General features: G+C 36.8%; 2 protein-coding genes across 2 annotated transcripts in view; both read right to left on the reverse strand.

The window, feature by feature from the left end:
• IPO11 (importin 11) overlaps positions 1-14,539 on the reverse strand; it is a 208,004-nt gene that overhangs the window by 49,556 nt on the left and 143,909 nt on the right. The gene's annotated exons all lie outside the window — the stretch shown is intronic.
• LRRC70 (leucine rich repeat containing 70) lies at positions 4,745-6,775 on the reverse strand (the record flags this gene model as incomplete). The annotated part of the gene is made up of 1 exon (XM_080805106.1): positions 4,745-6,775. The coding sequence occupies one exon, from the start codon at positions 6,773-6,775 to the stop codon at positions 4,883-4,885; it is 1,893 nt and encodes a 630-aa protein (XP_080661232.1). The 3' UTR covers positions 4,745-4,882.

The following is a 14,539-nucleotide window of genomic DNA, read 5'->3' on the forward strand; positions in this document are numbered from 1 at the left end:
AGTGGCAAGGAAATAGGATAAAAAATTGTTAGTGGAAATTCACTAAGTTGTTTTAAAATGAAAGTTGGATTTTTAAAAATCCAACAATAATCTTTTGAAAGGCTTTTTAGAGGCACCTGGGTGGCTCAGTGGGTTAAGCCTCTGCCTTCGGCTCGGGTGGTCGTCTCAAGTTCCTGGGATCGAGCCCCGTGTCCGGCTCTCTGCTCAGCCAGGAGCCTGCTTCCCCCTCTGTCTCTCTGCCTGCCTCTCTGCCTACCTGTGATCTCTGTCTGTCAAATGAATAAATAAAATATTTTTTAAAAATAAAAAATAAATAAAAAGTCTTTTTATATTATCAACTATTCCCTCCATTAATTTTTGGAGTGTACATATACAAGCAAAACAAAGCAACCCGTAATCTTTAAGATAGTAAAAAAAACTCTACCAATTCACGTATGATGCCATGAGAAGAAACTGCCACCTTCCATGACTTTCAAAAGAAAAGACTACGCTTTAAGAACAATACCCAATGACAAAACTAAGTTTCCACAAAAAGATGACAAATGACTGATAGAGCACTATGTGGGAAAAACATTAGGCTGAAAACCACAGCAATGCTTGTTTTGAATGCTTACAGGAGTCATTTGATAGAGTGCTTCTTGATTTTTAAAAAGGGATATAAGAGAACTTAAGAGATTTCATAATAATGAGGGTGGGAATCTGACCTTACCATTTGTAAATGCTTGGTATTGTTGCTGATAAAACTATACAATAAATAAATACAAGATAATCATAAATATGGGACAGGACAAACAAAAAAAGCCAACTATGCTGTCACTAAAGTCTTATGAAAAGATATTCACCGCTTAGAGTTACATTCCTAGAGAATTGTTATATGTTACACAGCCCAGACCAAAATAAAAAGAATGTGCACTGGAAAAGTGTTACATGATCAAAAGAGGACTTTGGTAACAAAGGCAAGTAAAAGTGTGCGATCCTTATTATGAGGACATGGGTTATGTTCTTGTTGAGACCAATTTGGTAGGAAGGCCTAGCATTAAAGCTGTTTTTCAGAACCTTGTAAAAGGTTCCCTAGCCTTTCTTCTCCCATTTTGCGACCCTTTAAAACAAATATGGCATATTTTACGGTTATTGTTTTGATGCAGATAAGATAACTGAGTAAAAATGCTTGCTGACTCAAGACACAGGTAAGAGGAAGTGTGTAACCCTGGCACTTTATGTAGGAGAAAGTTGAGAACTCCACTGAGAGTACAAAGTTGGTGGAGAACAAAGAGGTATCTTCTTTCCCTGCTACAGTGCATTCTGTACAATTCCCTCACTCGCAAACAATGTCCCACCCTTATCTTGCCCCAACACTGTCTTTGGCTAACAACAGTGGCAAGCCCCTCACCTCCAAAAGCCCATGAGGCATCTTACCCAGGTTCCCCCACTCCATCACCTGGGACATTCCTGATTTCCTGCTTACTCTTGTTGAGGTGTCTCTTCTTAACAATCAAGTCCTCAAGGACAATCTGACATCAAACATCTCTACTCCAATGCTAGGAGGGAACTGGGAGTAAGTTCCCAACTATCCCAGAAGTGAGATACATATTTCTGAAATTCCAAACTGAAATTTTAAATGTATTAAAAAGTATACTGTTATAAATAAATGGTAGTTGAGTTCTACACCTCTCATCTGTTATGGGGAGAGGATAAAGGGGAGCTTTTTAGGAATGCCCTGGAACCTTACCAAACTTTTACAGAAGTCAGTGGGGAAAAAAATGGATCAGTATATAAAACTATCCAAAAACACAACCATTTTATTCTTGTGTGCTCTCATCAGAAAACTTTAGTAAACAGTAGAGAAACACAGTAATCTTGAGAAAAGTTCCTTCACCTGTATTAACTGAGAATATTACTTAGTTTTAACTTTGCTGTTTGCTTGAGGTGGTGCTGCCTAAAATGTGAAACAATCATATGCACAAATTATACTGCTAAAAATTTCTATGCATATTATCACTTCAAATCAATTTTATCTTAAGTAAGTTTTTAAATTGTGCAACTATCAAACAACAGTGTCATATGAGCTAACATTTTTTTTTTTTAAGATTTTATTTATTTACTTGACAGGCAGATCACAAGCAGGCATAGAGGCAGGCAGAGAGAGAAGGCAGGAAGCAGGCTCCCCGCCGAGCAGAAAGCCCGACGCGGGGCTCAATCCCAGGACGCCGGGACCACGACCCGAGCCGAAGGCAGCGGCCCCAACCCACTGAGCCACCCAGGCGCCCCTGAGCTAACATTTTTAAAAGGAAAAGCTGCTGACAGAAACTGGAATGAGTACTTAATGAATACCACCATATGCATCTACAACTCCATATATAAAACAATATTAATAACATTAAAATTTTCTAGTTGAGCCTACATCAGTCATCAATTATAAGTTATACATAAAAATTTTTTAAATCTTGATAAAATTTCTAAATTACCTTCTTCAAATTTGGGGGAGTTTTTTGGTAAGGTCAAGATAAATACTTTGTTTATGGTTATTTCCTAACTCCAAATAACCATCTAGGCTGCTTCTAACATCTTCAAGAGAGTGTGGTCTAGGTGGTGGAGAAGGGAGACATGGAAGAGTTTTCACCTTCCATTTTAAGTATCTCTGTATTCTCTGAATTCCTTTTTCGAAAGAGCATGTACTTTCAGTAATTAAATAAAAAATTGGAGTTGTGTGGATACAACAACAGAAGTGTATTATTAAAAACATTTTCAAGGTGAAACAAATACCACATACCTTTCCCCAGTGAAATAAGTAATTTATGTAAGAACAGATTTATTTAAAATGTATTCAGATTATCTCCTAAAATCACAACCAAGGACAAAGCTTTAAACTAGACAGGGAGAAAAACAGTGAAAACTCTTGTAGGGGTGGTGGGGTGACGGGGGAGCTGGGAGGGCAGAGAGATGTGGCTTTAATTTCTCTGAAATTTCTAGTATATTTCAAAGCCATGATCCCCAGACCAGCACTATCAGCAAACTTACCCCCACACACACTCAACAGGCCCTACTCCAGACCTACTGAATAAAGAATTCTGGGAGGGGTGGGGGGCAACAATCTGTATTTTAACAACCCAGGTGATTCTGGGTTTGAGAAGCACCACCTTAAGGTATATGGGACAACACAATCATTCTTATTATTACTTCAGGTTCACAATACAGACTTGATAATTATCACTTGGTTTAAATACTCCCAGACTGCTTCAGGCTAATTTCATACAGGAAGTATTAACTTTTAGTAATAAAAAAGAGAAATGTGGGGGAAGAGGAAGGACAGCACGAACATGAAATAGGTAACATTCAAGGGAATATTTTTAAAACATATTCGTAGTTCAGGTCTCTGTTAATAGATCAAGCGTGGGCACTTACTATATGCCCAATATTCTACACAGTATAAATTTATACTAATAGAGATAAACCATACATAGTCTCCAGGGCTTGAATTACCATCTATCTACATTAAAGATTCCCAGTCAAGGCCACTAACATCTCTTGGGGGCTCTTTCATCTTATTCTTCCTCACTTACCTGTCTCCCAAAGTCATGACTCAAATGGTTGATGTTATTGTTAAGAGAGTATCATATACTTCTGGTGTACTAGACAAATGGAAGTTTACAAATTATTGACCTTTACTAGACAGATCTCTCCCGTAATCTTCTGCTTATGGGATATTTCCACTTGGAGATCAGATGTGAATCTCAAATTCAATGTATCCAAAATTGAACTCATTATTTTGTCCCCACCCATATCCCCACTCCTTTTGATTCCTCTGTTCATTAAATGCAACCAAATGCTGCCTAAGCCAAAAAATCACCATCTTTGGTTTATCCCTTACTTGCCACCCCTTAGCCAACCACGAAGCTCCAGAATCCATACATCCATTCCCTTTGCCACTACTCTGGCACAGGTCTCTGGTACCTCACCCCTGGACTGGTGACGCAAATTCCTACCCAATTAAATCTGCGTCTAGTCTCATTGCTCCTTCCAGAAAGAAATTACCCTGTAAACAGTAAATCTGATTAAGTCATTCCACTATTTCAAATCCTTCCATGGCTCCCTGCTGCTCTAAGGAAAATATTAAATTACAATATCCTTCACCTTCTGGTATCTCTCTCCAGCTGCAAATCTTATACCACCACTCATAACTCTGGTCACACTGAATGTTACTTCATGAAAAGCAGCATTCTTTCTCTTTCTTTGACTTCTGTGATACAAACTTACCTCTATTACTCAACTCTTTCCATTTCTGCTTATCCTTCATGATCCAGTCTCAATGTCATTATTCTCATAAAGCCACCTACCACTTCCACTTGATGTTATACTCAGTAGCACCTCCGAGTGCAATACTTACCATCCCATAGAGAAACCATGTGCTCCTCTAGATTTCAAGTTCTACAAGAATAGGAGCCATGCCTATGTTGTTCACAATTAGCACCTAGACAGCAGCATAGCATGAAATCAAAAGCATGCGCCCTAGAGTCAGACCTAAAAAGTGTCATAAGCAGTAAGAATTTGGCACAGTTTCTTAAGTTCACTTTCCCTAGGGTTCCTTACCTGTAAAATGTAGATAGTTACAAGGTTTTTTAAGGATAAATGTGATAATATGAAGTATTTACTAGCATAGTGCTTAGTACACAGAAACGTTAGTATCATTACTTAATATAGCACCTATTGAAGACATATGCTGAATGAATACAGTATTCATAAATTATTAAAAACATGTATTTATTAATGCTAAGCTCATATAATTCATTATATTTCCAAGTAAAATTTATAATTCTTTAAGGAGTCTTCAGTTGAATTCATGTCCATGGCACTGAAGTTTTCCTGTAACTAACATTAAGTTGAATTATAAAGCAGAATGTTCAAAGAGAATGACTTGTGCCTCACTTTCAGGAACAATTTGTTTGTGAAGCTGAATCTGCTCCAAACCAGGGCTTTCTAAAGAATGTGGGGAAGTGTTACAAATTGAGGCAGTTACATTATACCTCGCTGACTGATAAAAGCTGTAGTACTCAAGTCTATTTTCCCCTGAGTTTTCTGGTGCCTTTAGCTTTTGCTTAAATTGAACAACTTTGTAGATCAAAAAAATGATTAAAACACAAGCTAAGATGAAAAAAGCCAGCAAAATGTCAAAAGCCTCATTCAACTTTTCAACTTCTTGTGTACAAATGAGAGATGTTTTCCCTGACACCGAAGCATCATCAATCGGTAGAGCACTGTTTTTTTCCAAGTTCAAGTTAACAGAAGAAGTAAGCTGTATTTGCACAGGTAACACTGCAGTAGCCTCTAATGGATTACCAAATGTATTCTCTTGAAAAAATCTATTGGCAGGTGCAGTATGACGTTCCCAGAAAGTAACGCTCTCAGTATTTTCCAAATGTTTCCCATTTGTGGTTACTTTATGCCAGGCCATCATTAACGCAGTAGTCTTGTGGTGAATATGAAGAGATTTTATAGCCCAAGCTCTGGATACATTTGTCGAAGATGTAACACAATTTGTAAAGTCAGTCCACTTAATAAAATGCAATGCTCTCCCACGCATGGATGGGGGATTCTGACAATAGATGTTTAGCGTAATGGCTGAAGATGCTAGCCAGTCACGAAGGCCCAAGAGTTTGCAGTTACATTCCCAAGGATTAGAATTTGCCTGAAGATGAGTCAGTGAAGACAATGGCTTAAGGACCCTTGGATGTAAGTCTGTAAGATTATTAAATGACAGATTAAGGATCTTCAAAGATGCTCCCATGTTTTCAAACGTATCATTATCAATGCTGATTATTCTGTTTCTATCTAACTTAAGGTAAATTAAATTCTTTAACAAGCTAAATGTGTCAGAATTTAAATTTTCTAAATTATTATGACTTAAGATCAAATGTTTAAGATTATTAATTCCACTAAACCCATCCCTAGCAACATTTTGAATTCTTGAATTTTTCAGAAGGAGATACTCCAAGTTGACAAGTCCTTTAAATGCAAAGGGCTGTATTGCTTCAATATGGTTATGAGACAAAGAAAGTCTTTTAAGGCTCTTAAGTACTTCAAAAGCATTTGATGGTACTTTTGTTAAATTATTACCTTCTAGATACAAACAATGCAGGTTTCCAAGATGTTGAAAGCCTAAGTCTGATATCCTCAAAATTCTATTGTTTGATAAATCAAGTATCCGAAGAGCAATCATGCCAAAAAAGGTACCACTCCCCAGGATAGTGAGGCGATTCTTTTGTAGATTTAAGTACTGTACTGAAACTAAATCATTAAATACTCCTCTTGGAACAAAAGCTACTTGGTTAGACTGTAAATACAAAGTACGAAGATTGGAAAGTCCCTCAAATATTCCAGGATCCAAGCGCTTTATAAAATTATTATTTAGATATAGAAAATATAGATGCCTCAGCTGAACAAAGGCTTTTGGATATACATATGCAACGCGAGAATTATCCAAATACAATGCTACAAGAGAATGAAGTCCTGTTAATTCACCCTCATTAATGTGAGATATATTGTTTCCAGTCAGATACAGAAAAACTGTACTTTCAGGAAAATTCTTAGGAATACTTGAAAGGCCTATGTTACGGCAGTTAATATGTCTCCCAGTGCAGAGCTGGCAAACAGACGAACATCCAAGAATCTCTTTATGTAATAAGAATAGAAGATAACAGGTAACAAGTAGAAAAAGTCGTAGGCAAGGCAGAGAAAAATGTAATCCACACATAGCCCTGTTCTTGGTTTTTCTGTTCATATCAGAATTGGCTATAAAAAAAGAAGGTAAAACTTTAAATCATCAGTAAGTTCTCAAAATTATAGTGCTATATATAATACTAAAAATCCTGTATTCTTTTATTTTTATTAGTATCAGCCAACAATACTAAATATTATCAACTGTACTATGGTGATAGCATAATATATGAGTTTGGAAGGTGTTCTAGAATTAAAACCTCCAGGCCATTAATCCACTGCTTGACAAAATGATAATTCAAATTTAATGAACTGCAAAATAGCATGTTTGCTAAAGCTCATTTAAAACATTACAACTGACAATAACAAAAGTGACAAATGATGAGGTAGGGATAATGGTTTTTGGATATAATATGTCTCTTTACCAAATTAAATTCAGTATCAGTTAAATATTATAATTTATGAAAATACAAACTCACTACAAGAAAGCAATTAAACTCTGAACTATAAGCTTTTCACAAAAGCAAATTATTTTCCATTTCAGTTAAAAGTTTATATGTAAATAAATAATCTTACCGAAACCAGGAAATTCATATTACTGACACTCGGCTGATTCGAGTAAAGGTTTTCTTTCTAAATCTGAAGAGCGACATTTCTAAACTCCATTTCTTTCTGTGGCACTGTTGACCTCCACCCCTCCACCTTTTTTTTTTTCCTCTTTTTTTTTTTTTTTTTTGAAGTCACAGTTTGCTCAGGAAACACCACTCTTCACATTGGTTCCTCCACAGTCAGTGTGTAAAACAGAGGTTGCCATGGATACAGGAAACTGAGAGACAGGAAGTAATTTTATCTGTGTTTCCAAAGTATTGTTGAAAGGAAATCTCAGGAACTTATTTTTTTCAGAAAGCAGTTAATTTGTGTTTTCCTAACACACATACCTAAACATCTGATAATTTAAAAAATAAGTATTTTAAAAGGAAATGTGAAAATTTTAAATATTCAGAATGAACAAACTGTAGCATCAGCAACAGATAAAAATTGAATAGAAAAAGGTGAAATAAAAGATAGAATAATAGAATTCTGGTTAATTTTTTTAAATGCATATAGTATTTACATTTCTTTGAATACATATTACAGACTTTAACTTTGTTTTAGTCCTTTAAAAAAAAAGGGAGCAAAAACAAGAAATTTAGAATGGTGAACACAAATGTTGTTCACTAACCTCTCTGCTCTTCCTTTTTAACTTTTTAAAGAGATTTTTGGATACAAAAAATATTGAATATCATCAACTAGCACCTTAATTTATTAGGGTATATGCCTTGCATTGTAAAATGATATAAAGTTGCACACCAAATTACTGGCAAAGGTTACCTTTGGCAAGAAAAGCTGGGGAGAGTGAAAGGGACACTTCAACTACTTTTCAACATATAAACATCTGAAATAGTGTGAATCTATCTGTGTATACTGTAATATTTTAGGGTAATGATTTAAAGAGTTAACTATAAACTGCTTATATTATATATTGTTAGTCATTATTTTTCAAAAAAGTTCAATGTTTAGGCTTTCTAATTCTGACTCTGATTATTATTACAAATACTCTGATAATACACTTAAAATACACAAATGGTGCTGGGAAAATTGGACAGCCACATGCAGAAAAATGAAATTGGACTATTTCCTTACACCACACACGAAAATAGACTCAAAATGGATGAAGGACCTCAATGTGAGAAAGGAATCCATCAAAATCCTTGAGGAGAATGCAGGCAGCAACCTCTTTGACCTCAACCGCAACAACTTCTTCCTAGGAACATCGCCAAAGGCAACAGAAGCAAGGGCAAAAATGAACTATTGGGATTTCATCAAGATCAAAAGCTTTTGCACAGCAAAGGAAACAGTTAACAAAACCAAAAGACAACTGACAGAATGGGAGAAGATATTTGCAAATGACATATCAGATAAAGGGCTAGTATCCAAAATCTATAAAGAGCTTAGCAAACTCAACACCCAAAGAACAAATAATCCAATCAAGAAATGGGCAGAGGACATGAACAGACATTTCTGCAAAGAAGACATCCAGATGGCCAACAGACACATGAAAAAGTGCTCCACATCACTCGGCATCAGGGAAATACAAATCAAAACCACAATGAGATACCACCTCACACCAGTCAGAATGGCTAAAATTAACAAGTCAAGAAATGACAGATGCTGGCGAGGATGCGGAGAGAGGGGAACCCTCCTACACTGCTGGTGGGAATGCAAGCTGGTGCAACCACTCTGGAAAACAGTGTGGAGGTTCCTCAAAAAACTGAAAATATCCTAAAGATACAAACGTGGTGCTCCGAAGGGGCACGTGCACCCGAATGTTTATAGCAGCAATGTCCACAATAGCCAAACTGTGGAAAGAACCTAGATGTCCATCAATGGTGATGGATGGATAAAGATGAATGGATAAAGAAGATGTGGTATATATACACAATGGAATACTATGCAGCCATCAAAAGAAATGAAATCTTGCCATTTGCGACGACGTGGATGGAACTAAAGGGTATTATGCTTAGCGAAATAAGTCAATCGGAGAAAGACAACTATCATATGATCTCTTTGATATGAGGAAGTGGAGATGCAATGTGGGGGGGGTTGGGGGGAGGTAGGAAAAGAAAAAATGAAAACATGGGATTGGGAGGGAGACAAACCATAAAAGACTCAATCTCAAAAAACAGACTGAGGGTTGCTGGGGGGAGGGGGGACGGGAGAGGGTGGTGGGGATATGGACATTGGGGAGGGTATGTGCTATGATGAGTGCTGTGAAATGTGTAAACCTAGCGATTCACAGACCTGTACCCCTGGGGATAAAAATACATTATATGTTTATTTAAAAAAAAAATACCAGTAATGATATATCTATAATTGTATAGTAAATCCCTCATTATTAAAGCATCTTTTACATCAAGATAACAATTATTTTGGATAATATGAATTATTTACCTATTAAATATTTGGTAAAGTACCCACCACTTTCTATGACAATAAAAAATCAGAGGTGCATACTAGATAACAGATCTTTTATCAAAATGATTTATAATTTTCATAACTATCCTTTGTGGCCAACAACTGTTGTTGCTACTGAATGAAGAAATTGGTAAATTACCACCAAAAAAACCCAGTATCAGATAAATGACATGAATTAGAGGTAAAGATGGAATAAGAGCTAGGTTTCTCAAGTCCATTTTGTGTTTAGTGTTTTCAATTACATCAAACATAGTAAAGGATTTTTCAATTGTGTCATACAGTTTAGAGTTGTGATGGGGTTCTGGACCCCATATCCCAATATATGGCACTGTGGTATAGAGAATACTCAAATCTGAAGGAATCTGAGAAAAAGGCGAAGTGTGAAGGACTCTCTCTGATCCCTTCCCTATGTCCAGCCACACCCTCATACCACTTGCCCTTCACTCCTGAATGAGGTCATAAAAACTTCATGTGAGAGGTGCCCTCAACTGTAGTGGGAGAAAAGGAGCATCTTTATCTCTGAAGACAAAGAGACTTTGAGAAGAATCCAAACAAAGAGGCTTGCAAAATTTCCCTGTTTGCTAACCTTACCTCATATCCTGTGCCCTAGCCTCTCTTTCCACGACTTTCCAATCTGCCTCAAACCTAGCATAAAAATACACAGGTTTGGGACATGTGGGTGGCTCAGTCAGTGAAGCATCTGCCTCTGCCTCCAGTCATGGCAGAGGGTCCTGGGATCAGGTCCTGCATCAGGCTCCCTGCTCAGTGGGGAATCTGCTTCACCCTCTGCTATTCCTCCCACCCACCCCACCTCACTTGTGCTCTCTTCTGCATGCTCTCGCTCTCTCTCAAATAAATAAATAAAATCTTTAAACACACACACATACACACACACACACACAGGTTTAACAATCCTCTTTGGGTCTTCACTTTCTTTTGAGGGCTCCCATGTCATATAAAACTTAACATTAAATATATATGCTTTTCCCCTGTTAATCTTGACTTTGTCAGTTTAATTTTCAGACCCACTCAGGGACCCTGAAAAAGCCAAGGAAAATTTTTTCCTCCTCTAAAGTCTGGAAGAATTCATCGACCTCAAAATAAAATTTAGAGGAAAAACTACAAGGTGATAACATTGGAACATTAATAAATCTTGTCCTCCATTCCACAAATATCCAAAGCACACAAAAATATTTATTCTTATTAGACTTGAAAATAAAATTTTTAGTAAACTACACTAAATAAAAGTGACAGAATAAAATAAATTTTGTCTTTCTCCTATTGTAAAAGCTGAGGTAAACTAAAGCGTCTACAACAAACAATAAATCTAAACCCAGTATCCAGAATGACAAAGTTTATTAGCCTTTCTGTTCACAGGGTTCATAGGGTTGCTGGTGTTACAGAGATCACTACTACAGAAGAAAACAGGAATCAAGACCTTAAAAAAGGGTGATACAGGAACAGAATTCAGAGACCTCCTCATCTTACTGGCTATGAGCACATCACTGATTAGTGGCACAACTGGCCACTCAAGTTTTAGATTAGAACTCAAGTTTCTCAACTTCCTGCTGCACTGACTGGAAGGTATATGTCCCATGCTTTAACTACTAACACTTCACAGCCAAATCACATTATTTAGGTAATTTAAAACCATCTCATTATTACCTTGTCAATTCCCTAACATGTTTGGTGAAATCTTCATATGATCTCCAAGGAACAATAATGTTCCCCAATCTGAACTGTGACATTTTGATTTTGCTCTAGAGTAACACATCAAAATGGTTCCTCAGATTCCTTTTCTGATTCCCCCTAATTTTCATTAGAACAATTTCTGAACCCGACACTCAGCCTCCTAAAAGAGTCTCCTCATTTTTTTTCCCTAGGAAACTGACTCATTGAATTATTTTTTTCTCTCTCTTCTTATGGAACCTTCATTAACACTGCCTTCAGATAATCTCATAGTTCAAATAGTTCAAATCCATTTTCTTTTCCATTCAGAAATTTCACAAGTAAGAAAATGAATAAATCAAAAAATTATTCAATTACCACCTTTTAAATATATACCTCCTATATTATTTAGATATACAGCATCTACATATAAACCAACCAAGATGGGTTTATATAGAAAGAATAGTTTACAATAGTGCTTACTGATCTTACGGATTTTAAAAGTTACTTATAGACCTCAAAAGCAAGAGAATCAAAATCTTGAAATGGTGTTTACAATTAAAAATATTCTGGTAACAATAAAAAAATATTATTTTGCTCAATGTAGGAGGAAATTTTAATGAAGAGCAGTATCTCAATACAGATAATCAGCTGCAAGGGAAAAGAACAGTATCTACACAGTGGAGCAATCAAACATCTTCACGAGAATTAATATCATTAATGCGAAACAGGTGGACACCATGTGCCAGTGGATGTGGTATTTCAGGAAGGACAGCATCAACCACTTAGGTTAATATTCCAACCGAGGATGCATAACTGCAATCTAATCAATAGAAATCATCAGACACATCACAAATGAGGAATATTCTATTCTGGGAAGAGAAAGGGAGGGAGGGAAACAAAGAAAAGGGCTGTATTCTTCAAAAATATTAGTCATAAGAAATAAAAACTCAGGAAATAAGAGAGACTAAAAGAGACTATAAAGACATGACAACTAAAGGCAATACCTAATCCTACACTGAAGCATTTAGGAGTAAAAGGCCATAATCTCTTCAACTTAGATGCAAATTATTCAGAAAATAAAGCATCAAGTATGTGTGTGTGTGTGTGTGTAATGCATGCATACACACGAAATGGACGGGGGGAGGGCACAAACTAACAATGTCCAGAACATCATGCTCCTGAAACTAGACATTGGTGGAGACAGTTAACTTAAAAGCATGAGACACCCAAATGTCCTTCAAGGGCTAAGGTGATACATACATACAGTGGAATACTACTCAGCAAAATCAAAAACAAAAACAAAAACATCAATATTCTAATGACACATACAACAGCTTAGGCAAATATAAAAAGCATTATGCTGCCTGAGAAGGCCGGTCTCAAAAAGTTATACACTGCTTGTTGCATTTATATAACATCCTCAAACAGACACAATTACAGTGAAAGAAAACAGATGGGTGGGAGCCAGCAGCTGGGAGTCAGGGAGAATGGGAATCCCAAGGTATAATGCACAAGGGAGTGTCCTCAGGTGATGAAGCTACTCACCTGTGTTCCGAATGCAGTGCTGGTCGTGCAATCTACACGTATGAAAATTTATATTAATGTATAACCTCCCTTGAAGTCAATTTTACTCTATGTAAATTTAACAAGGTTTAAAAAGAGTCCTTATATTTTAAAATACAAATAAATATTTGTGGCTAAAAAATAAAATACATATGAAAAACTACTAGACCAAAACTTGTTTGATTTACAATCACAATCAGTTTTATAAAGGAAAAACAGTGTTCTGCAGCTACCGGAAAGCACGTCAATTCAGAGTCTGTCAAGATTCTGAGGCACGAAAAAGCTGAGCATGTTCCAAAGAGAGAGAACAGCAAGCATGGCTGGTAGAAATGACTGAGAGAGACCAGGGTGGAATAGGGCTCAAGAGGTAAGGCAAACCCTGACTGGTTGTCCCATGGAGACCACTAATGGGTTTTGAACTAGAAGAGGAATAAGATCATTTCTGCTTTTAAAACATGGCTGTCATCTTCTCTGTGGAATATGGCTTGGAGGAAATAAAAGAGGAGGAAAGAGTCGTTTAGGAGGCTAATGCGACAGCCTAGGAAGAGTAAGTGGAAGATACTGGAAATGGAGGGTATGGATTTGAGATATATTTAGAGGTGCAGTCAACAGCTTTGGTGATGGATTACATGTGAACAGCGAGACGTCACGTTGCCAAAGACAATTTCCAAGTTTTTGACATGAATAATTGGGTGTTCAAAAATATCCAAGACTGAGAAGAGAACAATGCATTGGTTATTAAATCTATCCAATTCAGGCATATTATTGCGAGCCTATGTGTGTCAAACATTGTGCTAGACTCAAAGGATACTAAAGATAAAATCTGTTCCCTGATTTCAAGGAACCCAAGGTGTTCTGTGAGAGAATAACTGTTCAGTCGACAAACTCATGATAATAATATCCTGACCATGCAGGGTATTCTATAAGCGAGTACCCTATGTCTGGTGTTAAGCAGAGGAAAAAAAAAATCTGCAAAACATTATCATCACCACAACCAGAATTTATTTACACTGAGCATACACCACTTCCTAAGCATTGTCCTAAGTACCATTACCATACATGCATTATGTCAACTTAATACACAGAACAATCCAACAGCGTAGCTCTATTTTATAGATGAGGGTAGAGATATGTTAAATACCTACTCAAGATCACACAGTGATTTCAGGAGCCAGAACTCAAATCTACACAGCATGGTTCAGAGCCTGAACCGTAAGCCTTTCACTTATACGCCCTGGACACATGGGTCTGACCTCCAAAGAGCCCAGAGGTAAGATACATAAAAAGCACAAAAGCAGAGCAAGCAATACATGATAATGAATGTATGATGCAGTCCAAAAATTTCAAGAAGGCAGAAATCACTTTTAGGCTGAGAAATTGGAAGGAGTTTGACAAATGAACAAATGGAAGACAAATAAAAAATGTCCAAGGATGGCAAAGATTTCAGGTAAGGCAACAAAACTGGGGCCCTTTTACCACCCAGAATTCCACCTGCTTTCTCCAGTTTCCCTTCAACCTATAGTTTCTACTCCAAATCTTTTTCCTGGATCTCTAATAAATCTGGGGATTTAAGGGCTCC

The sequence above is a fragment of the Martes martes genome (genome assembly GCF_963455335.1).
Source record: "Martes martes genome assembly, chromosome: 5".
NCBI classification, from domain to species: domain Eukaryota; kingdom Metazoa; phylum Chordata; class Mammalia; order Carnivora; family Mustelidae; genus Martes; species Martes martes.